General features: G+C 43.3%; 2 protein-coding genes across 5 annotated transcripts in view; one reads left to right on the top strand and one right to left on the bottom strand.

Annotated features, from left to right (window-relative positions):
* Positions 1-12992, top strand: part of APPL2 (adaptor protein, phosphotyrosine interacting with PH domain and leucine zipper 2) — a 40042-nt gene extending 27050 nt beyond the window's left edge. For both annotated transcript variants that reach the window (XM_042793106.1, XM_042793105.1), the window contains 12 exons: positions 4358-4516; positions 5623-5811; positions 6130-6172; positions 6250-6306; positions 6420-6508; positions 8082-8234; positions 8360-8412; positions 9839-10013; positions 10714-10750; positions 10878-11018; positions 11706-11753; positions 12564-12992. In XM_042793106.1, the coding sequence (XP_042649040.1) occupies positions 4358-4516; positions 5623-5811; positions 6130-6172; positions 6250-6306; positions 6420-6508; positions 8082-8234; positions 8360-8412; positions 9839-10013; positions 10714-10750; positions 10878-11018; positions 11706-11753; positions 12564-12692 (1273 nt within the window). In that variant the 3' untranslated portion in view covers positions 12693-12992. The remainder of the gene's footprint in view (positions 1-4357; positions 4517-5622; positions 5812-6129; positions 6173-6249; positions 6307-6419; positions 6509-8081; positions 8235-8359; positions 8413-9838; positions 10014-10713; positions 10751-10877; positions 11019-11705; positions 11754-12563) is intronic.
* Positions 12993-14236: 1244 nt separating this feature from the next.
* The window catches only part of WASHC4 (WASH complex subunit 4), a 41525-nt gene continuing 28835 nt past the window's right edge, over positions 14237-26926 (bottom strand). Inside the window, exons 25-34 of one of the 3 annotated variants that reach the window (XM_042792455.1) lie at positions 25387-25521; positions 24535-24643; positions 23784-23850; positions 23012-23098; positions 22341-22488; positions 20896-20992; positions 20212-20408; positions 19107-19206; positions 17573-17648; positions 14237-16858 (exon numbers count right to left, since the gene is read on the bottom strand). In XM_042792455.1, coding sequence (XP_042648389.1) covers positions 17581-17648; positions 19107-19206; positions 20212-20408; positions 20896-20992; positions 22341-22488; positions 23012-23098; positions 23784-23850; positions 24535-24643; positions 25387-25521 — 1008 coding nt within the window. In that variant the 3' untranslated portion in view covers positions 14237-16858; positions 17573-17580. Of the gene's footprint in view, positions 17649-19106; positions 19207-20211; positions 20409-20895; positions 20993-22340; positions 22489-23011; positions 23099-23783; positions 23851-24534; positions 24644-25386; positions 25522-26926 lie in introns of all 3 variants that reach the window. The other 2 variants (XM_042792454.1, XM_042792453.1) reach the window with 2 other exon arrangements.

Genomic DNA, 26926 nt, shown 5'->3' with positions numbered 1-26926 from the left:
TGATAATGTTGAAAGGCACTAGCTTGCAAAAATACGGTCTGATTTATTTCAGATCTGATGGTATTACTCAGCCTTTATAACTCAGCCTCTCACATGACTTGGCTAGGTGGTAAGACACACACAGCTGGTCTCATTGTGGGAGCTTAGGAAGTTTTAGCTTTCTAAAGATGTGGAAAAGCTGGAAATAAGTTAACGCGAAACAGACTAACACTGTGATGCAAGAGTGACTCTTCATCTGGCCAGACAGATACTGCTTAGTGCGGCCTTAAATGCAGCACTGTGTCTCTAGATTACTTCAACAGTTACAGATCACCAACTTCTACAAAAGGCTGGGGAGAGCAGGGGAAGAATCATAGGTACTTGCCTTGTACTTTTCCACTTTTTGCCACTGTCAGAGACAGGACAGTGGACTACCTAGATCTCTGGCCCTGCTGTGTACAGCCTGTGTTACATGCTCTTGTTCTTCAAAAGGTCTAACCACTTGGGGAGGAAGTAGGGAGGAAACTGCTTGTTGCATGGGTGCAGGTATTAATGACTTTCTGAGGTATGCAATGACAAGTATTCTTATGTTCCCACCCCATGAGTTTTCCTAGTAGCCTGGATACAATCGATAACTCCTCATGTTTGGAAAAGTTGATGAAGAAAGCAGATAGTTGGTAGTATTGTTTCTCTGACAGTCAAAGAACAGCTGCTGCAGTGTGGACCTCAGGAGGTCATCTAGTCCGCTCTCCTGCTGAGAGCAGGGTCAGTTAGAGCAGAGTGCTCCACACTGTGTCCAGTCAAATTTTGAGCGTCTCTCTCTGTCCGTCTCTCGCACATGGGACACACAGGATCTGGTTACAGCTTGTATCCGTTGTCTCTCAGCCTATCACTGCACACCTTCAAGAAGGGTGTAGCTCCATCTTCTGTATCCTCTCCCATCAGGTAGTTGAGCTAACAGTAAGACCCACCCCGCTTAGCCTTCCTTTCATGAGGCTGAAAAACAACTCTTGCAGCTTCTTCTCATGTCACATATTCTGGCCCCCAGCCACCTTGGTGGCTCTTCACTTAAGTTTGTGTCTTCCATGTGCTGGGGCACCAAATCTAGACACAGTACTGTTGTTGGAGTTGCACGGGTGCTGAACAGACGGGAATAATTACTTCCTTTTACCTGCTGGCTCTACTCTTACTCATACAGCCCAGGATGTGACCGTCCTTTTTTGGCCACAAGAACATGGTGCTGGCTCATGTTCAACGTGTACTCTAGGACCCCCCAGGTCCTTGGCTGAAAGTTACTTTCTATCCAGGTGTCTCCCATCATTTAGAGTTGCAGAGGGTTATTCCATCCCATGCAGGACTTTTTATTTGTCTTTGCCGAACTTCATGAGGCTCCTGCAGCATGTCAAGGTCCTTCTGAACAGCAGCCATCCACTTTACCATATCTGTCAATCAGTCTTCCCAATACAGTGTCATCTGCTCCTGTGGGTTCACCAGCTTTTATTAAAGACTGTAAACCTGCAAACCTCAGTATTAACCCATGAGGAACACCGCTAATAGCTAGGTACCAGTTGGACTTTGTCTCACTGATTACAACCCTTTGAACTCGGTAGTCCAGCCGTGTTTTCTACCCATCTTGTAGTAGACTTCTCCAGTTTGTATTCCATCAGTTTGGCTATAAGGATACTAGGGGAGACTGTGTGAAAGCTCTTGCTGAAGTGAAACAGCAGCCACCGCTCTTCTCCTGTCCACCAAGTCGGTCGCTGTATCACAGAAGGCAATTGGAATGGTTGGGCATGATTTGCCCTTGGTAATTGTGTATTGGCTGTTCCCATCTGCCTTCTTGTCCTTCATGTATTTGAAAATACCTGGAGAATTTGCTCTGTAACTTTCCTAGGCGCTTGGATATGTCTGACTGGCTTGTAGTCCCCCAGATTGTTTTTCTTGCCTGTCTCAAAGGCAGATGTGACACTTACCTTTTTTTCATTCTGTCAGTAGGAACCTTCCCTGGCTACAAGGAAACAAAAATTAAAGCTAAAATGAGACTTGAGCTCTAGATTTTGTTATTGTATTGTTCTGAATTCATGGAAAACTTGCTGTTGAAAATCCGTGAGCAGTTAATAGGTGGTCTCATGGCAGCAATTCCTGCACGTTACACAGTTACAGGAATTAGACAAAGTTCTGTGAAAGCCAAGAGATACTGTCGTAAAGCCTACTTTGAACTGTGCTGCTATACTAGGGCAATATCTATATATGGTCAGCAGTGTAAATTCATACAAGCATTGCTTTTAGAAGCTATCTCTCAAAAAAATAAACTTAACTCTTCACTTTCAACACTTAAGCATTTCTCGTGCTCATTTCAGTCTTAGAAAGCAGTCTCATCGTTCCGATTGTTAGCTCTGTAATGTTTGGGGGGAAAAAAAAGATAGCTACGTTTAGTACAAATTGCAGAAAAGAAAGCATAGCTACTGTATGAGACGTATTGAGAGTAACGTCTTCAAGCTGGGCTTTCAAAATAAAGAGCGAGGGGAAATCCTGACTGTGCTTTAGCTGCCAACCTGCCAAATATAGCCATATTTTCCTTAAACCATTGTTAATACCTGCAGAGCATATGCATCTTGTCTCTTTAGGCTCAGATGACATTTTCTGGGAGTAGTTCCCTATTGTATGCTTCTTCCTCCCATTCGTTCCTATCTGCACTGATTTATCTCATCCTTAGAGAAAGCCTTGGACGTGTAGTCTTACATTACATTTCCTATAAAGTCTATTCTAAAAATAAACCTTATTTTTGCACTACTCTCCGACATAATGAAGTGGTTAAGCCACTATCCATCATATCTGAGATGTCATGGCAGGCTGGTGAAGTTCCTGCTGACTGGAAATATATGAACTATGAAAATATAACCCTCATTTTTAACAAGGGAAAAAAGGAAGACCTGGGGAACTACAGGCTAGTCGGTCTCACCTCTGTGCCTGGCAAGATCATAGAGTGGATCTTCCTGGAAACTGCTTGGGCACGTGGAAAATCAAGAGGTGATTGATGACAGCCAAGGTGGCTGCACCGAGGGCAAATCGTGCCTGACAAATTTGGTGGCCTTCTGTGATAGGGTTACAGCGTTGGTGGAGGAGGCGAGAGCAACTGATGTCATTTACCTGGACTTGTGCAAAGCTTTTGACGCTGTCCTGCACAACATCCTTGTCTTGAAATTGGAGAGGCACGGATCTGATGAATGGGCCACTCAGTGGATAAGGAATCGGCCGGATGGTCGCACTCGGTAGATGGCTCCGTGTCCAAGTGGAGAGCAGTGACACATGGCGTCCCTCAGGGGTCCGTGTTGACACCGGTGCTGTTTAACATTTTTGTCAGCAACACGGGCAGTGAGTGCCCCCTGGGCAAGTTTGGTGACACCACCAAGGTGTGTGGTGCAGTCAGTACGCTGGAGAGAAGGGGTGCCACCCAGGCGTGAGAGGTGGGTGCATACGAACCTCAGGAAGTTCAACAAGGCCACGTGCGAGGTCCTGCCCATGGGTCAGGACAATCCCAAGCACAAATACAGGCTGGGCGAGGAGTGGGTTGAGAGCAGCCTGAAGGCAAAGGACTTGGTGGGGGTGGTGGTTGATGGAAAGCGGACTACGAGCTGTCAATGTGTGCTCACAGCCCAGAAAGCCAACTGTACCCTGGGCTGCAAGAGAAGTGTGACCAGCAGGTTTAGTGAGGGGATTTTCCCCCTCTACTCTGCTCTTGGGAGACCTCACCTGGAGTCCGTCCAGCTCTGGGGCCCTCAATGTAGGAAAGGCATGGACCTGCTCGAGCGGGGGCAGAGGAGGCCACGAAGATGCTGGGGGGGCTGGAGCAGCTCCCCGGGGAGGCCGGGCTGAGAGAGTTGGGGGGGGTTCAGCCTGGAGAAGGCTCCAAGGAGACCTTATAGCAGCCTGCCAGTGCTTACTTAAAGCAGGCCTACAGGAAAGCTGCGGAGGGACTCTTTGTCAGGGGGTGTAGTGGTATGGGGAGAGGTAGCAGTTTTAAACTGAAAGAGGGAAGATTTAGATTAGATACTAGGAAGGAATTGTTCCCTGTGCGGGGGGTGAGGCGCTGGCCCAGGGTGCCCAGAGCAGCTGTGGGTGCCCCCTCCCTGGAAGGGTTCAAGGCCAGGTTGGACGGGGCTGGGAGCCCCCTGGGCTGGGGGAAGGGGGCCCTGCCCGGGGCAGGGGGGTTGGAACTAGATGATCTTTAGATGATCTTTAAGGTCCCTTCCAACCCAAAATCATTCTGTGATAATCTCAGCTGGTATTTTTGTTCATTTTGGTTTACAGATGTTAGCTGTATCCTGGTATAAAGTGACTAATGATCTCTTTGGGTCTCTTGTGTTGTTTTTTCTAGCATACAGGGAGAGCTGGATGGTGAAACTGAAAAAATGAGGGTATCCCAGCAAGACTTAATTGCAGTTAATGAATCAGTTTACACCCCAGATTCTGATGTAACTTCACCTGCTATCAATAGAAATCTCATCCAGAAGGCTGGCTACCTTAATCTTAGAAAGTAAGAAGACTGTTGCTACCTGCTGGTTCTTTTTGTTGCTGACCAGCTGCTACATCTTTATTTTTTTTTTAGGTCATAAAGACTCCACAGGTAATGATGATTGAGACTCCTGAATCACTGTGGTAGCTGTGTTCTTCAGCTCTTAAGTATCTCAATCATCTTTGGAAATGTGTTTTAAAAGCTTAAAGCAAAATAGCACCATTTGAGACAGTTTTCCTGAAAACAGAAGTTTACTTTTGGTTGAAAGCACCTACAGGGATGATTCCGTGCATTCAAGTGACTAAAAATTAGACACTGATGATGGGTCTGAGTTCAGATTGTTCCCACTTCTTAGGGCTAGTGAAAACATATTGTCTACAAAAATAAACAGCAATATTTTGCAGTTAATACATGTTTTCATAAACACTCTCCTTTACATAAATAAAAGCATTCTGGACAATGCAAGTGGATAACTTTGACTGTGTACCATACACAGAGTTAGCTCTGCAGATTTTCCAGATAAAATCTTCCATCAGTTTCTGCAGAAGCTATATATATTGGTGGCATATAAATATCAGGTTTTTTTCTATTTGACTAGTAATTTTTTTTTTTTTTTTTTTTTTTTTTTTTGGTGAGTGGACATTTATTAATTTCTCATAGCATTCTAGGAGCTGAATTACAATATAATAGGACTCCATAGCTAGGAAGAAGATGGACTCTGAGATACTACTCACATAAGACACTTTTTTTTAAATGATGAGTCTTTGTGCTGAAATTGCTCATGCTGCTCTTAAGCTTGAAAATCCTTTTTTTTTTTTTTTAATCAGCTTAATAGTATTGTCAGTTACTCAATGCCAATAATTCTTACATTCCTTAACTAGGAGATACTGCAGAGAATGTTTTTAACTTGGGATGTTTGGAATTAGTTTAATTCTTCAGCTTTCATTAAGGATTAGGCTCTGCTAGGAGTAGGTGCTGCTTTTACTTCTTAACAGAGACTCACCATAAAAAAATTCCAGGGTTGAACATAAAGTTTAGATTAGCATCAGGATATGTTTGCGATTTCATGTATGTTTGAAGTAATTTCTAAATAGTAATGAGTCTTTATCACTGCATCTTCTCATCAGTAAAACAGGTCTGGTGACTACAACTTGGGAAAGACTGTATTTCTTCACTCAAGGTGGCAACTTGATGTGTCAGCCAAGGGGAGCAGTAGCTGGAGGATTGATTCAGGACCTGGACAACTGCTCTGTTATGGCTGTAGACTGCGAAGACAGAAGATACTGCTTTCAGATCACTACTCCTACAGGCAAAGCGTATGAGACGGGTTTTATTTGAGGACAGCCAGTCACACCTACCCATTCAGATGCCGTGCCATGTAAAACATGCTTGCTGTAACAGTAAGCCTTGCTGGGTTTCCAGAAGGGTGTTTCCAAATTAAAAGCATGTTCCTTCCCATCCTCCCCCACAACTCCCTGAGCAGCAGGGGCGGTATCTTTTAGCTGCAGCTCATTCGTGATTTTTGTTCCTTTGACTGTTAGTAGATGCAAAGCTCAGGGACATGATTATAAAACCTGGAGTCAGACAGTCCTGATGTCCACCGTTAGCACTGATACACTGTGTTTATATTTTAGGGGTATCACCCTTCAAGCAGAAAGCAAGAAAGAATACGAGGAGGTAAAAAGGTTTTCTTAATGCTCTTTTTCTTGTGTACAAGTGAGCTTGAAGAGTTCAATTGCCTTTTTCCCTTCCAGTGGATATGTGCCATCAACAACATCTCCAGACAGATCTATCTCACCGACAATCCAGAGGTGGGAGCTCATTTCCATCTTTCAGTCCGTTCCTTCCACCTTGCTCTCCCATCGTTCTTTACGTGGCAACGTGAACCGTGGGTAAAAGAGCTTTTTCGGTCTTGTGTCCATAGGCAGCTGCAATCAAGTTAAATCAGACAGCCCTACAAGCAGTGACTCCCATTACCAGCTTTGGGAAAAAACATGAAGTTCACCACCCCAGGTAACATCCTCACCTGCACGGACTAGAGACTGGGTGCCCAGTTGCGCTTTTTACAGGGCGGCAGTCGCCTGGGGGAAGGTCGAAGCCCTGGCTAGGCCCTGGCTTTACAAGCCTGTGTGTTCCAGCAAATTCCTCTACTTCTGATGTCCCCTACTGAAAGCCCCAAGAGATGCCGAGTGTTGAGGGCGGTGCATATTGCTCCACGTCACTGCTTTGAAGCTCCTTGCGGTTGCCATTAGGATTTTGCTGTTTCTTCAGAAACAAACACAATGCTTTACTTGTAAGTGCTTTGCCGTAAGGGAATGACTTGTAACGTGGATAATAGAGCAGCCCTCAAAATATACTGAAGCAGGAATATTTTTGCATATTACCTCAAGCAGTGCCTGTCAGTCTTGTCACGGGAATACACTTTACACTGCTGTCAGAACAATTACTGCTGTTCTCTTGTGCTCATTCGGGTCAATCAGTGAAGCAGCCCTCCTTCAAAAATTGTCAGTAATGTTCTAAGATATGTTTATATTCAGAATACATGTTTTATGTATCGTTTCTTTGTGTCCACGTGATTCTAGCATCTTACCCAGTGGGAATTCTTCAAACTTCATCATCACAGTTGGCTTTCCAGCCAAGTGCTGGACTGAAATCCTGCTTTCAGCCGCAGCGTGATAAATAAAATAGGGCAAGTTTGTGTCACACTGACTTCAACATGAAGAGACTTCTCTGCAAGTTTTGTCAGAAAATTGTGAATTCCTACTCAGATATTTACTTCTAGAAATTCAAACGTTTTCCAGATCTTCTGCCTCTCAGGCCGATGCCTTTGCTATGATTTATGGTTCCCTTTATGATGATCGCTGGCAGATTCCAAAGATTCCCTATAGCCATGGGGAATGTCAGGCAATTTCTTTCTAATTTTATTCACAGTACAGCTGTTCCACTTTGATTACAGAACTATAAATAGACGAGTATTGTCATTTCTTTCACTGGGCAAAGGAAATGGCAATTTCATTGACAGCTAATCTCCCAAGTCTACCATATGTAGTGATGTGTACCATTACAACTTCTGTAGCTGTGGGAAACTTAGCATTTCATTTTCTCTGAGAAAAGGTGCGGTAAGAAATCTGACCCAGTGTGTAACACTTCTTAGCTATCACGTCGCAACAAGCCTGTGGGTAAGGAAGATCTGAAAAAGATGTCAGGGCTGCCACTGGCGCCTGTAGAGACAAGTCCAGGTCGCTGCTGGAACTGGTGATGGGGTTGTAAATACGGCCACGAGAGGGCAGGGAGGCCAACAGCAACCTGTTGCTGAGTCTGCCCACACTCAGTTTACGTGCATTCAGGTTTAATATACCAGCATTTACTTTTTTCCTAAATAATTTTAGGTACAAAAAAAAAAAAAAAAAAAAAAAAAAAGATTTTATTAGAGTCCTCAGTAACAGATAAATAGGAAAATACTCTTATGTTTACGTATAGTGGTTCAATCCCGCTTTGGATTTCTGAATAATCTTGTCTGCCTTCCAGAGCAAAGATAGGGTGTCATTGATTGACTGAGAGTTTTTCTTTTCCGTTTTCACTTTAGCCAGAATGTAAAGAATATGGAAAATGATAAACTGATTCCCAGTGAATCAACTGTCATTCAAGACTCCGCACAACTCATTGCTCCTGGAACACCAATTCAATTTGATATCGTACTGCCTGCCACAGAATTCCTGGACCAGAACAGAGGTGGCAGGTATGGCCAGAGACAGTGATCGGTGGCTTTTAACAGAGTGATTTCAGGGGAGAAAACTCAGTATTGCAGCATGTGTGTGTGGTGAGCAGAATCTGTAACCAAGAGTCTTTATTCTTATTTGATAGGCGTGCAAACCCATTTGGGGAATTGGAAGACGGCAGCAAAGATGAGGAGGAAGGTCAGTGCTTCATTTTCTGTGATAAAATTATTCATAATTTTAGGCCTAATTCTGCTGTCAGGTATCCTGTGTCTCTTAATGAAAGCACTTCACGCAGTGGAGCAGCAGTAACAGATCCGTAGCGCGGCTGAAGGTAGCTGCCTTTCAGAAGCCAGTGGTTTAGACATCACTACTTGTCAAAACAACTTTTTCCTTGACAGTCCAAGCTGTATTCCGGGTTAGGTTTCTTTCAAATGTTTAAAGGCAAAAAGATTTGGTTTGCTTGGTTTTTGTCTTTTATTCATTTTTTTCTTTTTTTTTTTTTTTTTTTTTAAAAGTAGCTGTTGACTTCTTTAGAAGGAGTTTGACGGGATTGTGTTACAATTCTGCTCAACTTCGAGGCTGCTTAGTAGCCAGTTCTTACCCGTGTGGACTCCGAAATCCGGAATCTAAATCTGACAGAGGCCCAGCACATGGCAGGCAGCAGCAACACGTCTCTTGCGGCAGAGGGAGAGTTTCTTACCGATATCCCCTCTCCCCCACCCCGGTGACGTGCCAGTGAGAGAGCAGTTCTGCCCTGCCTCTGCCAGCACACGCGGGGCTCGGCCCCCCGGTTGGTTGTTCTCTACAGGCGCCGTCTGGAAGCGGCGGGCCCCTCTCAGCAAACCACTGGCGGGGCCCAGAGCAGAACCCCCTGACCTGCACGCCCCCCCCCCCCCCCCGGCTCGCAAGCGGCGTCCCTGGGCGGGCGCGGTGGGAGGGCTGCGAGCCGCGCGTTAAGCGCCGCTGGCGCCGGTGCTCGGCAGGCTGGGTGCGGGGCAGGCACCTCCGGAGGGGCACGATCAGCGGGGCCCGTCCCGCTTTACCTCGCTCGCCACCAACCACGAAGGGAGCCTGACCAGACGGCGGCTTTGCCCCGTAATGGCTGCTTAGTTGTAAAGAGGAGTCGGATGGTGCTAGTGAGCCAGGAAGGATTTAATGAAAAACTCACTGGAACCGGTTCCATGGAAGGTCGGGAGGATATAGAAGAGAGTGAGGAATGTGCGAGGTTTACAGATAAGAGTTAATTTGATGGAAGCCAAGGCTTGTGCACAGTCGTAAATTTATCCCAGTTTATGTGCACCTGGTAGCATGACCGGCAACTGAATTCTACTAAGTAATTAAATAAAGTATAAAGGCCCAGTTGTACTTTTAAAGCTTCCAAGCAACTGTGATTTTTTTTTTTTTTTTTTCTTTGCCCCCCCCCCTTACTCACCGCCAGTTCAAGCACTGTTTAAAACTGGGTCAGAGCACTGCCTGGCTCATAGCGGGAAGTCACCACCCGCGGCGGTCACCACCCACGCATTTCATGCTGGACTTCCAAAGTGAATAAAAGTTTCATCGGTAACTTCAGCTACTGGCAGATTGAAGTAGCCCAGTGAAGGAAGTCATGCCTTTTATCTTACAGACTCACTCTTGCAGCAGATGTTCGTAGTCCGGTTTTTAGGATCTATGGCCGTTCAGTCAGATGACACCAGTGAGGTGATTTACGAAGCCATGAGACAAGTGTTGGCTGCTCGTGCCATCCACAACATATTCCGGATGACTGAGTCCCATCTCATGGTCACCAGCAAGAACCTGAGGTGCTGTAAAACCTTCGGCTTGTCAGCATTCCGGTCTCTTCATGCAGCTTGTGATTCGTGAAGCATTTTTGCTTTTGTCTTTTCAAGAAATGCACCCTTTGAGGGAGCAAGATCCCAAGATTCACTTTACGCAGTAGAAATGTCTCGTTTATTACTCTGTAGTATCTAGAAATCACCCTCCTGAGTAAGTTGTGAGGACATCCTTCCAAAATCTAGGGGATGCAGTGGGGCGATAAGGCCCCGCAAAGATGTACAAAAAGATGCAAGAAGGTGCCGTGGAAGATTCTCTTTCCTTACACGTAGTAACGGCAGGAGAACGATGGCCATCCTCTTGTCAGCACCGTCCCTGTAGAATATGTCAGTACAAACCACTCACGTCAGCTGGCGTGCGTGTATGTCCACGGGCGTATTAGCGTAGCGGCCCGGGGCTCGGGGGGCTCGGGGGGCTCGCCGAATCAGTGCGTGGGGAAGGTGCCGTGACCCGCGCGTGTCAGGCGCCCGGCGGTCAGGATCTAGAGTTGAACTTTGCCACCAACCCACATGAAAGCACAGACAAAGCATTTGCTTCCTCACATATGTCTCCTCGTCTGTGAAACTGCCGTAGTGACTGCCTTACTGCTGTAAAGCACCTTGAAATGACTAAGAATCGCTCTAAAATAACTTTTTTTTTTTTTTTTTTTCCCCCTACACATAATGGCAGGTTAATAGATCCTCAAACGCAAGTTACACGAACAAGTGTAAGTAACCTGTGTTTTTGGTTTGGTTTTTAACCACAGCGTTGAATACTCAGTCCCGTGAACTCGAGCTCTTGACCAAGCTAACCAAATGTTGGTTAAAAAAAAATAAATTATTACGCTTTTCCAGTTTGAACTTGCCACTGTGACGCAGTTTGCTGCTCATCAGGATAACAGGCGCCTGATTGGCTTTGTGGTCCATCTCAGTGAGGCTCCGGGAGAAGAATCCAGGAGCGCATATATTTTTGAGAGCAACACAGAAGGGGAAAAGGTTTGTGTAACGTTTAACAAAATACTTTATTCAGACAGCAGTTCTTAGGCTTCCCGGCTTACGCATCTGGGAAACGGTGCGGCGGAAAGAAGCGCAGCTCAACTGCTTGCCAAGAAAATACGCCGGGCTGTGGTAGCTTCTGTCTAAAAAGGAGCAGGCGTACAGCCACTGCAGCAGCACGGAGGGAAGGGAGTGGTTGCCCACCCGGGCACTAAGAGCCAGGGGAACGTGGGTGTGTCTTAACACCCAAGCGTTAAGAAGAAGTGGGTGTCAGCTGTGCTGAGCCGCCTCGCACGGCCCCGGAGCTTTCCACAGCCGCGGCAGCGCCTGCGGGTGCTCGCTGCGTCTGACAGCCACAGGCCATCCGGAGCGAGGGGTGTGCTGGGGAGTTGTCGTAGTGAGGAGCAGTAACGCTCCTGCGCGGGCTGGGAAAGATCCCCCGGGTTTGGAAATAAAGGTTGGTGAATAAAACTGAGTGGAGTACAAAGATTCAGCAGCCTCAGTGGGCTTGGTAGCAGAACCGAAGGTAGTTTCATTTTTACGTGGTTAGCATAGTGAATTGGTACCCCACATCTGCTTTCAGATCTGTGTTTAAGTTTACGTGGACACTTCTGGGTTTCAGTCCCCATCAAGGAACAAAAAAAAACCAAACTAAAAGTGAACTTTACATATATTTCTTTCTTTCAGATTTGCTACGCCATTAGCTTGGGAAAAGAAATCATTGAGGCACAGAAGGTGAGTTTGTTCCGTTCCCCATGTCTGTGTTGTGATACATCTCATCCTGCGTTGGGTTGCGCTGTCCAGGTACCTCTGGTACGTGTGAGAGGAAGGAACAGCTCTTCCTCCTCACGGCAAGAGTTCTGTGATATTAACGCAGCCCCTGTTAAATAAACTCGGGTTGATATTGCAGCAGCTTGATACCATTCGCCACCCTAAATCCGATCTGGAACTATACAAACCCCATTGTTCGTGTTTGAAAGGAAGCTGTGAGTGAGGTTTTCAAAAAAACCCCAAACTCTTTGGGATGAAGCATAAGTCACACCCGTTGCTGTTTCGCTTCTGTAAACTCACATTCCTTCCTCCCTTAGGAATGGCAACGTTACCTGGCCCCTCGCAGACAAGTTTTATCTATATACAGATGTGATACTGGGACAGCAATTAATATTTGCTGTGCATCAATATTTGCTGTATATTTCTGCCGCTAAGATTTCAGAACAAGTTGGGGGAATGTTCATCACAGGCAGCAAGCACAGGTATAATAAATAATTTACTTAGACAGTTGATTCATTTTTCAGCCATTATACCAACACCGGATACCAACAGCAAAATAAAGGCTCAGATGCAGTGACTTTTTTTTGCTTACAGACCAAAGAGGTAGTTTTACTGACCCAAAGGGGATTTTTTTATGTTTCAAACCTTAAGACTAAAGGTTGTCGTTTGAAAAAAAAAAAAGAAAGTTGCAAAACCTTAACGAGGAGCGCTGGGAAAACCGCGTGCCCCTCAAGGCCGCTGCAGCCCGCTGCACTCTGCTTTGTTTCCGCCCAGGACCCAGCAGCGTTAGCGCGGCTCATGCGGTCGGTGCCCTTAACGAACGACGGGAAGTTCGTGCTGCTCGCCGAAACGTCACAAGAGGGCGGAGCCAGCCACGAGGAAGGGGAGGAGTCAGAAGCATAAACCCCGCCCCCGCCCCCCCGTGTCGTTTCCTGCGGGCCTGCGTGCGTGGCAGCAGGAAAAGCCGGGAGTTTCCCTGCCAGAATCTCTTCAAGTTTTCGGTCGTCCGCGCACACGCGAGCCCGCTTCTGCCTTGGTGACGGAGTGGGGGGGGCGTCACGTCCCCGCAGCGGCCTGGCCGCTGGGTTTGCGAGGGGGCGGCAGCGGCCTGCGGGGGTGCTGCTCCCCTCCGGGGGGGCTGCTCCCCTCCGGGGGTGCTGCCCCTCCCCGGGGGTGCTGCCCCTCCCCGGGGGGGCTGCTCCTCTCCGGGGGGGCTGCTCCCCTCCGGGGGGGCTGCTGCTCTCCGGGGGGGCTCCCGGCTGAGCCCGGTGCTGCCGGGGGGGGGGGGGGGGGGGGGGGGCGCAGCCCGGCAGCCGCGAAGGGTTAACGGCGCGGCTTCAGCTTTGCGGGGGGAGCAGCTGCCCGGCCCCGGGGAGTTGTCCAGAGCCGGGGGCCCTCGGCTCCTCTAACCAGGAGCAGGCCGCAAATCCCCTACCGCAGGCGATTTTCCTAGTTTGCATGATGATGTGCACCTGGATGAAGGTTAAAAAATGCACTATTTCCTTTATTTTCAGATGAAGTTATTTTTAGTCTAGTGTAAGTGTAACAGGATCTATCTTTTGTGCTAGCTTATTTACAAAATGATTTGTTAAACACTAAATTTTTCCTATTAATATAATCTATTTTTATATTGCATCTAGAATAAGCTTACAAAACCAATCCAAGTGCCTACTCTTACCTTCCCGGGGACCGCGCTCACACATTCTGTCATTAAATAATGGGCATGATGTACCTCCCTGATGTATTATCGTGAATCCCACTGCTGTGCAAACAGCAGAAGCAGTCGAGGGCTGGGGCGTGTTAATCGCGTGCAGTTTTTCTGTGGGTAGGTTTCTTAAAAGTTAAGTTGCCAGAGATAATAGCTGTAGGACGTGTAAGTACTTTCATAGTAAGAATTCTTTGTATTTTTAACATGGTGACACGCAACACTCGAGCCCACCAGCGGTCTTGGGTTTTAAGGAACCGAGCAATAAAACCCCAGCTTGGGAGTCTACAGTGTATTGACTAGTCTCATAGTACCCTCCTGAACTTAGAAGCTGAATAGATTTGGCTAAGACGTTTAGATTTTTTTCCCCCTCCAGTTTAACCTCAAAACATGAGAAACTATTTTTGTTTGTTCTTGCAAAATACAAACAGTAGTTGGGGGGGCGGGGTGAGGAGTGGTAGAATCTATGGAATAGTTTGTATTAATCGAGTTAAGGGAACTGGAGCAAACGGCTGAAATTCCTTGAACTTAAGTTTAACTCTTCTCACTCACTAGGAAACTAGACTCCAGTTTGCAAGTGCTTGACTGAATAAATTCAAATTTAGCTAGCTGTTGAATGTTTAATTTAAAAGAGCCATGGAAGAAAACTGTTAGTAACTGACACACAAACTTCTTCATAAATAAAATCTGAAGCTATCTGATTAAGACCTGTTGAACTGATGTTACTGAAGACACGAATGAGGAGGTTCTCAAAATTGCGTTTATTAACACAGTTATGTACAGAACGTTCTCTCCTCACAAACCAAAGAGACTGAGGTAACAAAACACCCTTTTGTACAATGAGTCAGGAAACATTAAGTGTTACATTTGGTCCGTTGTACCTGAGAAGCTGAAGACAGCTGTTGTTGATGGCCATCAGATGAAAACTCCACTCCTGACCGCGGACCACACCAGGACCTCCAGCACCGCCGGCAGTTCATTTCCCGCGGAGCAGACACACCAGCCCGGTGCTGCTGGGCCCATCCCTCCTCCCCAGTCGGCGCAATCGCCCTTCACCCTGGTTGTTTGGTGGCACCTCTGCTCTGCCCTCGCCCCCCCCGACCACCACCCCGCCGCAGGGGGAAGGGGCAGGGCAGCTCCCCCAGGCTCCCGGCCTGAGGGGGCACCGCGCCCCAGCAGGAGGGGCTGCAGGACCCCTGGAAATGCTGCTGCTGCTGCTGCTGCTGCTGCCACCCGTAGGTGCAACAGCCTCGTCGCAAGACGAGCCAGGAGGGCGGGGGTGGCAGCTGCCCGCTCGGGGGGGAGATGGGCCTGGAGCCTGTTCTGCCCCTGCCCTGAAGGAAAAAAAAAAAAAACCACCACCACTAGGGATCTGTTCTGCGTCCCTGCAGCAAACTCAGCCTCCCTTTCCTTTTATCACCTCTGGGAATTTCGAGGGAGCGCATTCTGTTTAGCTTGGAACTGAAACAAAAAAATATTTTCTGTTTTAGTTCCATTGTCTCCTCTCCAGGCAACCAGTTTGGGGCCATTTTGTTCCTGTAATTGGAACGGGAGGGCAAAAGCAATGAGAAGAGCAGTAGCACCACAGCAAGAATTTTGTACCTCTTCCAGATCCCTGCGGGGGGAAAAAGGATTTACTGTGACTCTCACTGACACGGAGGGGTGTGACATCCAAAGTCAGGACCCACCTTGTATTTCAGATGAGGAAAGCTTGCTGCACGTATATGCTGCTACATGACAAAAAGAAAGAAATCTAAACTACAATCCCGTATTAGCAAGAATAGCTCTATTATCACTGTACATATTTGTGTCTATTTATATATTTTTGCCACATATAGTATACATTCAGGTCTCCCAGATTAAACAGGGTTCTATAAAAAATAGGCTTATGTCTTTCCTTTAGAATTTCCATCGCCAGAACCACACGAATTTGTTAGTCACCATCCATTAAGAAAACGCACAGTTCAATTTATCTTCAACTGCAAAGTATTACCTATTTGAGCCAGCGTCTTTCCAAAAAAAAAAAAATAGCAGAAGGGAAAATACAAGTCCAGATTTTATTCCAGGGCAGGTAATGCCTTGACTGTACATAGCTACCTAGCAATGCCATCGTGGGGGACACAAACACCATCGACACGTGGTTCTGCAGTTGCGGTGGAAGGAGGCAATGTAGTGCCTGGCCACTCCAGGCCAAGAACTTAACGTGCCTTCAGATGAGACAGGAATATGGAAATGTGGACACTTCAATTGCAACAGGATGGAAACTAGCAGCAGCAGCAAGGATGCTGATCTCAGCGGCGCTACCAAGGGTGCAGCGTGGGCACAGTTTGGTCAAAAAAAAGTGTACACAAATTGCCAAAAAAAAAAAAAAAAAAAAAACCACCAAACCAAAACCCTGTATCAAAATAAAAAGGCAAAAATAACAAATCGAGTAATGCAGCATTCTTTAGGGCAGTCTCTGCAAGTTACGGTGAATTAAAATAAAAACTTTATAATGAGCACTGCTGATTTAAACAGTCCACAAGGCTTCCATGACGTGTTTTCAGACCTAATGAAAGGACTTTCATAGTCATCCGGTCTTTCCAGTTGCAACAAAGCATTTGTCCTGGCTTTCTGAAGGTTGAAGTGACTGGCGGGAAAGGGTGGATCACAAATACACCAGGAATGGTCTTAACCAGTGACCCAGGGGTGGGTGGAACAATCTGAACCATTAAAACATTACCTTTTCTGTAATTAGGTGAAAGAAGCTGGCAAGTACGGTCTAAAAATACAGTTAAAGAGTGTTAAACCCCCTCCCCCCCCCAAAAAAGTAATTCTCAGATGGACAGCCTAAGTAGTTTATTCTAGCTAGTAAGACCTAGAAGTGTTTTACGTTCTGGGAGATTAAAACACAACTGTATCTTTTAATGGAAGTGGTGTTTACGTTTAAGCTAAGCCTAGCTACTTAAGTTAGGAATCTGAGTAACTCTCGCACAGTCTAGACCCTCTACTTGCAGGCATTACAGATGTTTTATTTATACAGAGTTCTCACAGTGTTCAGCAGCTTCTGAAGCCTGCAGTGCAATTCTTGTTAATAATCAGGCATGTCAGACTGTATGAACAACACGGACAGTACAAGAGACCTACAAAGGTGAGGAAATACAGCATTGAGGCTGAAACTTGCAATTAGGCACAACATATTAATGAACTGTAAGATCACTTAATAGTTACAGACACCCATTACACAGTGTCTGGTCATAAAAGGAAGAGCTGATTGTGGTTCTGTCTTGGCTCTGGATTTCCTTACTTCTGTGGACGCAAGTCAGACCTTCGGTATGAAATGAGAAGGAATTGATTACGTTAACTTCTCTGGTTTTCCCATTCTCTGATACGGGGGGAAAAAACAGCAGGGGAAAAATAAATGTCTGACAGGATCCTAAGTTCCCACAGTGCAATTACTGCCTATAGTAATAATAAGGGTTCGTGGAATAAAACATTAATGACGATTTCCATTTTGTGGGATAGCTTTAACATACACTGTTACACTTACAATGTAACCTGTGGCTGCATTAAATACAACAGAACTGCATAAAACCAGCTCTGAATTATTTCTCAGACAAGAGATAAACACAATGCCTTGAGTCAATTTTTTTTTTCTGGTTGAAAAGATGCACCGGTTCAAACCTTACGGCCTGTGAGTTTGCTTTTGGTTGTTTGGTTTGGGTTTTGGCTTTTTTTTGTTTTTTTGCTTTGTTTTTAAATGCTATGTTAGAGATGCAAGAATGCATCTAAAAATCAGTAAGATTTTTTTTTCCTGCACATCTCTGCTTCAAAATAACTACCTCCCAGGGCCACACTTTACATCATTATTTTGAATGTAAAGAAAGAGCTGTAAATAATTTAAACTCCTGAGAAATAGGAGTGTCTACAAGAAATATAGGCAAACACAGACCTAGCCTCACTGGCGGCTCAGATACTACTGTACATTTTTTCTTGGGTTTAACAGAGCAAGTAAATCAAATCGAGAGCTTTTACCCCCTACAGAGTGTTACTGATAACAAGAACATGAATTATATGAGTAAGTAATCATCACCCATACCAGGCACATCATTTCACAACAGGATCTGCAGGCGTAGAGTTGGAAAGATCTCCATTGCTTGCTTTAACAGATTCTTCTACAAAAAATAAAAAATAAAGACATGCATCACGTTCAACATTTGATATAAGGCTGTAAAAACGAAGTCTTAGCATATATCTCATGCTTATGTCCCAGCACACTTGGTGCAGTTTGCCATGGTCAGCGTATGCAGACTGACCTTGCAGCACAAAGGTCCTGGCCCTGTGAAGGAATGTGTATTTGGGCTGAAAGGTTTCTTCAGTCAGTAGAACTTGCACAGACACTGAAAGCGGGCGCGCATGTATGTGTAGAGTCCAAATGCAAGTACTACCGTAGAAGGCAAAGATATTACTGTGTTCAAAACTTTTCACCCCGATATGCATTTCAAGCTTTTCTTGCCACAAAACACATTTTTTCAGGGAACCGAACATGTATCACAACAGTGAGCATTTGACCTAAACTATAAGTAACGGATGTCCTACAAAATGCTCTCCTTCAGAAGCCAGGGTAGTACGTCTGTCCCTACTCACCACAGTGCTCACACAGTTGTATTTCTGGTGGGTTTTTTTGCTGTTTGTTTTATTTGAGTTGCAGACTCAAACTTCACTGAATACAATGAAATGCAAATTAATGCTAAATAAGCCTTCCTTCTTTGCAAACACTTTGCCTAGTGCAGAAGAAATGTAATCTCACAGGTCGCTTGTGCCTTTGTCAGAACTACGCTGGAAAATTATTTATCAACTCCATTTTTAATATACTGCTACACGAGTTTCCAGGTAACTTGTGACTGAACTGCACTTCTGTATCTTAACCCTTGGGAACATTCTCTTTTCTTTGAAAAAGCTTTCCCAGGCTCATGAGAATCTTCCAGAATTCACGAGAGAGAATATATAAGGCATGAGTATAAACTGCAAAATACCCACGTTACCTAGTCAAGAGACCATAACCACACATTAAGATCTTACCCCTTTAATATAATTCAGTGTAGACCAAAATACATCATAAACACCTGAAGGCCACCTGTAATATCTGCATCATCTGCCTACATAAGTTGAAAAACAGCTGGTAAACAACAGGTAACAAACACCAGCTTATTTCACAGCAGCTAAGGTTGTGCAGAAAAGGCTGTCATTGTCAAAACGGGGAATGGAGAGGGCAAGTATGACACAGAAGTTACTGAGCTTACTATCACTGCAAGTAAGCAATTCTCCCTGTCCCAGATTTTTTGGCATCGGGTAGGCTTTTTGTGGCGTTGGGTTTGGGTTTGTTTTTTTTTTTTTTTTTGTTGTTGTCCCCCACCCCCGAAGCTCAGCTTTGGAATGGGTGCATTTTCAGAAGGCCTCCGTGAGCTGTTCTTGACTCCCCAGTCACATTTGACCCCATAAAACTTTCTGGAATACTGCATCAGCCCACTAGCAACCAAGCAGCCATGGAAAAAGAAGAAAAGCACTTTCCCTACTAAGGCGCACGCTTTCATGAGCCAAAATGTTCTATTCTACATCTAGCATTTACTCACCTTCTTTTTCTTTCCTTTCCTGGTTTTCTTCTGCTGCGGTTTTATCTGCTCTGAAAAAAATTCTTGCACTACTTAGTGAGAAATAAAGGAGTTCAAATTCCTAAAGGACAAGACACAAAAGAGGAATGTCAGAGTATCACAAGAATTCATTTGTAGACAGCTATAAATGGGATTTTTCAGAAGCATCTAAGGCAACCAGATTTCAGTATCTAAATCTCTTAAATGCTTTTGAAAATCTTCCTCCATTCATACCTTGTTCACATGCATTTTACAAAGCAAATGTCAGCCAAAAGCTCTAAAGGGTAATTTAAGCAAAGCAGCATCGGTGCAATAAATCTGTCACTAATCTACTGAGGCTGAAAATGAGGCTTGTAGCAGCAGTGAGAATTTGGAGCAGCTTGCCCATGGAAAATCATGCAAGCCAGGAATTGAAATGACCACGAGCTTGATCAGTTTCTGAACAAGGTTCAGTGATGTATTGCTGTTTTTTTTTGTTTTTTTTTTTTTTTTTTAACACCAGAGGACCAAATGCAGTGCACAAGCGTGGGAGTCATGAGGACACAGAGGGCTTTATCTATTTCAACAACAAATGTGCTTTTACAGAATGTAATCATGGGCTATTTATAAATATCCAACTACAGATTTGTCCCATAGCCTCTTCAAATCAAGAGCAGAGAGAAAGCATTTATACCACTGACGAAAGCTGAACTGCTATGCTTCAGAATTCAAATATCTTTCCTCTATAACTTGGCAGCTTGGAAGCAACTCTGAAGGTTAACAGTGTTATTATGCAAAATCCTTGCTACAAGAAATTGAACCAAAAAGTTAGTGGCTCCTCTTTAAGCATTTGGGTTTTAGTTGCATTAGACTTCAAATTCCACGGGACAAAGATTCCTAATCAAACAGGTCAAGTTCTCGACTCACTCAAGCACAACATCCCCTTTGGATCATACACCTCAAGTCTTTATATTCCTTTTGCGTTGTTGCTGTAGACAGGGGGCTCTGGTTTTTGCTCCTGCCAGGCTCCATCAGCAAACAGATATCTGAATTTTGATGGTTAAGTGCAGAACTCTATACAGAACAGGTAACTCGACCCATGCTATACCTGTAAACAAACTTCCAGTCGCTTGTGGGTAAGGTTCATAGTTTGCAGCAGCTTTTCATCTTGATTAGTGGACTGCACATTCTGTTGCTTAGCTACTGCTCTGATTTCCTTCACGTACTTCTCTCTAACAGACTGGAACCAGTGCAGAGAATCAAACTCTTGGTACTGATCCAAAAGCTTCAGAATGTAAGCCACACCTATAGGCATTAACAAATCATGTACCAAAGTCAACATGTAATCTGTAAAACATTTTGTAAGTGTCTTTAATGGATCAGCCTAAATTAATAATTCCTACATGACTAAAATTTAAATCTCAATTAATTTACAATTAAATCTAACAGGAAAAAAAAATCATAATAAAGAACACGCCTCAATTTTTGAAAACCTTGTAGCTGATCCAAAGACTTGCACACCTTCCCATCTGCTGAGATCTGCAAGCCTTGAAAGAAATTAGGAAGCACCCACTAACAACAAAACTGTTTGCTCCCATACTCAGGTATTCCGTGCTTAGGAGACCCTGAACAAAACAACAGCCCTCAAATCCATTGTGCTGAAGCCAAAACAAGCCAAATTTAAATTATGAAATTTTTAATTATGGAAACACGCAAAATATAAACAAAGTTTTTCTTGCAAATACCCGTTAAGTTGGCTTACCTGAAAGCTAGTCAGTGTGCTGACACTTACCCATTGCAAACCCATCATCAGTGAAAGCTGCTCCACTTTTGTTCTTCTTATTCAATTTCTCCTTGCAACTAATGGAATGCTCTACAAAATTGAGGGTCTGAAAAAGTGAAAAGTTGTTTTGGAACCATCAAGAGACTCGCAAATTTTAAAAGGTGTTCGCATGCATGCTGTTAGCTATGAATATAATTCCATGCCAAAAACTATGCTAATTGTGGCTCCCATCATTAGGCATTTCTGTATGATAACTTGTCCTTTTTATGGATTTTTGGGGAAGAAAGCAAGTTAAGCTTTGGAAAACACTTGCATCTACGTAACTAAAAAAAAAAAAAAAACAAAGGCACATTTTCATCTTTGCTGTTCTTGTCAGACTTTTTACTTTACACTCTCTTGCTGATCACTAGAGGTAAACATGTAGACAAGTAAAGGATAATTAAAATAGTGTAGGTTCCTGGGAAGCTTAAAGATACTAGCGTTTTAAAGCTACAGTGTGTTATTTCACTCTATTTAGAAAACTGAAAAAACCACATCAATAGTGTTCCATTTACAACGATGCTGAATGACAGATCCAGGTAGCAAAACTGAGCGATGGGTCTGTATCCGATGACTACTTGAGATGTGGAAATGTGTCTACATTAACAATTTCTTGAAAACCTACGACACACTTTCAGATTTAACTACACTGAAATACTTTTTAAAAACTGAAATTGATGGTATATTCCTGAAACTGTATTTATCAGGAAAAAACCTCTACAAATGGGAAGGAAAAAGAACAAAATTATGTGTCATGAGGCTTTACTCTCCCTCACTTGTAACACCACGACGTACCTGTGCTCTCACAGTCTTAAATTTATGCCTCAGCAGCACTCCAAAATTAGTTTCTAAAAGGGGTTGTTAAACATGAATCTGTTTAGACCATTCAGGCCTTCAAATTGAACTGCTTCCCAACGTCCAGAATGCTGCACTCGAGTGTTCATCACCTCAATTCAACTGGATTCTTTCTAAATTAAACTCACTCGCAAAAGCAAGTCCAGTTGCAATAGAGGGGGCCCCGATTTTACTGCCTTAGAACATGACATTAAAAGATCCTAAAGATCCCTAATGTGATGCGGAAGAGCAAACGCACGAGCAAGCTGAAGAACGTGGTTTTAAACTCCCTTCATCTTTGCTCTTCTTATTCCTCCTTTCTCATCTTGGCTTCTCCAAATTTGAAATAGGAGAAGTTTTTAAAGTCACCTTTTAAGTGCTAGTACATCAACTGATGTAAATAAAGAAGAAACATGGCTTTGGACAACTACCAGCAAAGCCATGCTCAAAACAATCCCACTCATAATCAGGGAAAAAGGTAGAATACGCAAGTCAACAGCCCGGTGCAAAATATTTAAACACAAACCTGATCTGATACATTTTTAAAAACAAGAACTGGTACACACAGTGCAAATACTAACCAGTGGGGGAACAATTATATAGAAGTTCCGCAAATGCATGTTCTTTGGGCTGCGGAATTCAGGAGCAAATACATCCACAAGCATTTTGAAGTACTCCGTCCCTTCTGCAAAGTTACGGGTGAGGTCACTGAGGACAGAGTCCAACTGCCTGCAAAGGATAAACAGCAATGTGTTACCTGATTTCTCCTCAAAGTTTCTTTGCTTACTCACCCCTTGGGATAACAACCCTCTCTTCACCCTCCAGCTACACCCACAATCCGGTATTCAGACCGGAGTGTCCAAGATTACAGCCACCTGAATCACATTTCTTCATTTCATTTTCTCAGAAAAGGTCTATGAATAGACTACTTGCAACTTTTTTTTCCTAGGGCCCTAAACATTCTAAAAGTAGATGTCAGACACATGGCGAGGAAGGCTTGTTGGCCTTCAAACCACAGGGATTTTTTAAAGAAACAAGGTTCTAACAGTCCATTTTTAAAAATGCAAAGTAGCATTTGTACAACACCTGTTTCTAATTTCTCTGCTTTGAAGAGCAGTAAACGTTTTTGCATAGATCAGCTGAACTTTACACACGCACACACACACAACTAATAGCTGTATTTATAAGTTAAAAATTATAATTCTCTCATGCCATCCCTGCCTCAGACCTCAAAAGCAAAATGTCAGGGTACCTGGCTGCTTTCTGTGTTTCTTCTGCGAGTCCTTCTTCTTTCACCAGCTCTTCGAAGTTAACGATATCTTCCAGATCAGGAACAAACCTGAAAATTTACTGCTTCTTAGGATTATGCTCAACTGTTTATGTTCACTGAAGTATCTACCATAATTTATAATTTAGTTATTTTAGTGTTCTGTGCTCGAACTACTTGAAGTTGTAGCACATCTGCCATATCATTCTCATCGAGGCACTATTCAATTCACTTCTAAACACACACACAGTTTGTACTTCTGCCTTTACCAGGCTACCATCTCCTCTCTAGCACCTGCTGCCCCGATAACCCTAAGTTTACTATTACTTGCAAGAAAACCAATGATTTACTTGTATGTAGAAGTCACTATGTTTTAATGTCTTCATATGAACACAGACAATCATCTATACAGAAAAAACTCTCAAAGAAATGCTTCTCCCAAGTTCCTTGAGGCTTGTACTATTTTTCCTTAATGTAACCTAGAAGTGATTAAAATCAGGATTTACTGACTTAAGGACTAATGACTTACGTGTACATTCTATTAACTCTTTTGCAGCATTTTTCCATAGAATTTGTTTGATTTGCAGGCGTTTATGGCAACAATTGTACAGCACTGTTTTTGATAATTTCACTTCAATGAAAACGTATCTATTCAAAATTTATGGGGGATGGGTAAGAACCTAGGGAATAGCAGCATGAATAGGGAGCAAAGGAATGAGAAGGAGTAAACAGAAAAATTAAATATCTGTATAAGTACCTAATTGCACTACTACAGCAGTGAAGTCCACCAGATCTTATCATTCGTACGTAGCCCATAGCGTTGCCTTTAAAAACAAGAAAAAACAATGTACTGAAACACACACTTCATAATTCCTATAAACTCGGAAATGTAAATTAAAGCTGGCATATACTTCTGGCTAAGAAACTGTCCTGAAAGCCAAGTTTAAAAAGGTGTGTTGAACGCCAGTATCAAAAGTCTATGTAGAGACATAAAACACAAACGTGTCATCTAGCAAGGCAGCGTTCACTGTCCTGACAACGTAAGGGCCAGACAGCACAAGCGCTTTCCACTGGGCACATTAAACACCTGCAAGTTCAGATCAGTCCTGCACATCTATAGCATCAGTGGCTGAAAGTACCGTTGTAATGTCCTACACCACCCAGAGTTACTTCAGCTGGGTATACGGCCATTTTCTGAAATACATGAACTTAAGGATATTGTGTATATCCAGAACACGCAATCTGGGTAAAAATCAGTTCCATGACAAAGAAAAGAACAACTTCAAAGGGAACAGGCATCTATGCAAAGCTGTAGCTGTGTTTTAAAGACATGTAAGGGCCATTCTGTGTAATTTAACAAGAGTATGTCGTGGGGTACAAGCGAAGTACTTTCCATCTAACCAAAGTTAAATCTAGTTTTAGCTTGAGCTGAAAGTTCAATTACTAGACGATGAAAATATCTTCCATTTAATAACATTTATAACATTCCCTTAGATAGCATTTCATACCAATTTGACTTATGAGTTGTCTGAACTGGTCAAGATAGCTCTGGCCATCCGGGGTTATTCCAAGTTTCCTGATTCCACGGTTGAATTTATCTGCTCTTTCAAAAGGATACTAAAAAAATATGTTAGAAGAATTTGTAAGAATAATTACCTATTGTAAAAAAAAAAAAAGCCAAACTTTTTTTCCATCATGTCAATACAATTCTATTTGCAATGTATTCCCACCTTGCATTTACAGCTTCATTTTTTTAATAAATTATACACCTACCTGTCTATATTAATTCACAAAACTAATTTGGCTAAGTCACTTCTGCAAGCTGAGAAGCGAAATAGAAGTGTTACTGTGAACAAGCAAGTATTCCTAAAAGAAATAAGCACTCGACATGCAAAGAAGCTGGCAGTCTATTAATATGTTACCTCTAGCATTTTTGAGAAACCAATTTTCCAGCACGGAAAATCAGGCCCTAGCCCCCAGATCTTGACACACTGGAATAAGCGCTACATGTTCACATCATTTTGGATTCACTTTGAATAATCTTATTATTCAAAATTGACAACTGTTAAGTATGATTTGGACCAGAAGTTTAGGACCTCCAATAGACTAGGACTCCATCAAATCATTGTTTTCAGGTTACAGAGAATTATTTTAGCCAGCCTCATATTTACAGACCAGCCACAATGAAACAAAGCCATCCCGAACACAAACATTTGTAGCACTGAATTTTACTAGGACAAAAGCTGCCACTCGTCTGGAGATTCACACTTAAATAATAGGGATGTTTTGGTTTGGTGCACCTTCAGTCACATGAAAGCAGCACTTATTTGAGCCTCTCGATCCTTCAAAAATTACTTTACCTTATGATCATTTTGATCCTTGACTTCCCTGAAGAATCTGATGTCTTTGATAAGCCTGGATTTTATATGTTCATCATACATGAACTGGCTAAAAATATAAAACTTTTTCCTCAAAAATTGATAAGTGAAGTTTACCTAGAAGGAAAAAAAAAAAGTAAAATCAAGGAAGTTGGCAAAGTAACAAGCATATCTAGCAACTTGCTTTCAGTAGATTCCCAAGTACTGGAAACTTCTACTCAATTTGTTATTCTCAACTTTTTCATTTCACTGGTTTAAAAGAATAAAGAAAACCCTTCTCCTGGAAAGGTGGTTCTCTTCCAGGAAGGGCAGAGGGACCAAGGGACAAGTTAGCTGTTTCAGTTGCATGACCTGCCTTACACAGCCATTAGTTTACGTTTGGAATATCCTGTGACTGTCCTTTTGAAGCAATACAAACATTTCAGGTTGAAATGGGCAGACAAGCTCAAGTTCCCCACGCAAGCTGTGGAATCTGCATAACCTCCTGACACACATTTTCACTTCCTTAATGTTTTCTAACACACTTTCCCAGAAGGCAGAAGTGCACTTCCACCCTACACCTATGGATTAGTTCTCATGTCTGCATAAATAACTTTACTCACAATCAGAAGCGAATCAATCTGTATCACCAGCAAATAATGTGAGTAAGCTTTTTTTGAGTAACTCAGAAAAATAATGCAAGGGAAGTTATTTCCAATAGTACAAGAAATCATTAAAACCTTTTTTTTCCCCCTAATATTTTCCACTTCCAAAGTAATGACTTGAGAGCAGGTTCAATATGTCAGGAAGTTGTTTGGGTTTTTTGTTTTCTTTTATTATAGGGCCAGAAGAATGGGAAAAAGAAAAGAGCAAAGAAGTAGAAAGAAATTAAACAGCAGATTAGAAAGCACCAACCTGAAAACGCCTTTGGCACTGTATCCAAATTTGAGAACCACAATGATAAATTCCTGCTGCAGTAGGCATACCACAGGAAAGTGCCCTTACCTACCTTGCAAAGAGGTAAATGCCTTCGGCCGGTTAAAATGACCACCTACACTACAGGCATCATTCACAGCATTGCAGTAAGAAGTCAGTCTTCCAATAAACAATCAGAGATCTGTAGTTTTTATTTCACACATTGAAAAGCTTATGTTTCTTAAGTTTAATGATTACAAGAAGAACTGAAAAAATTAACATTGCATTTCTTCAATATTTGTTTTAACTGCAGCAAAAGTATCTGTCTACTAAGTGTCAATAAGGAGAAACTTCAAGCGTGGCAATTTATGCAGGCAGCTTAGCAATCAAAACATTTTACTATGCTAGTTTGGTAAGTATAATTTAACTTTACTGAAATTCAGAGTCCCACCAGAACATCTGTATCTTCTTTGACGTGTTTTTAGATCTCTTCATTAACTTCTATGTAACTGGAAGTGGCATAACTCCCAAGAGGGTGTGATACTGATTTCTGTTATGTCCAAGAACTGATTTTATTCACACACGCAGAACATTATTACTGCCTCATTAAAACTGCACAAGCAAATAA

This window comes from Tyto alba, unplaced genomic scaffold, assembly GCF_018691265.1.
Source record: "Tyto alba isolate M040663 unplaced genomic scaffold, T.alba_DEE_v4.0 Super-Scaffold_2, whole genome shotgun sequence".
In the NCBI taxonomy this organism is placed as follows: domain Eukaryota; kingdom Metazoa; phylum Chordata; class Aves; order Strigiformes; family Tytonidae; genus Tyto; species Tyto alba.
The sequence above is the reverse complement of the archived record's forward strand: the minus strand, read 5'-3'. Positions and strand labels throughout refer to the sequence as shown.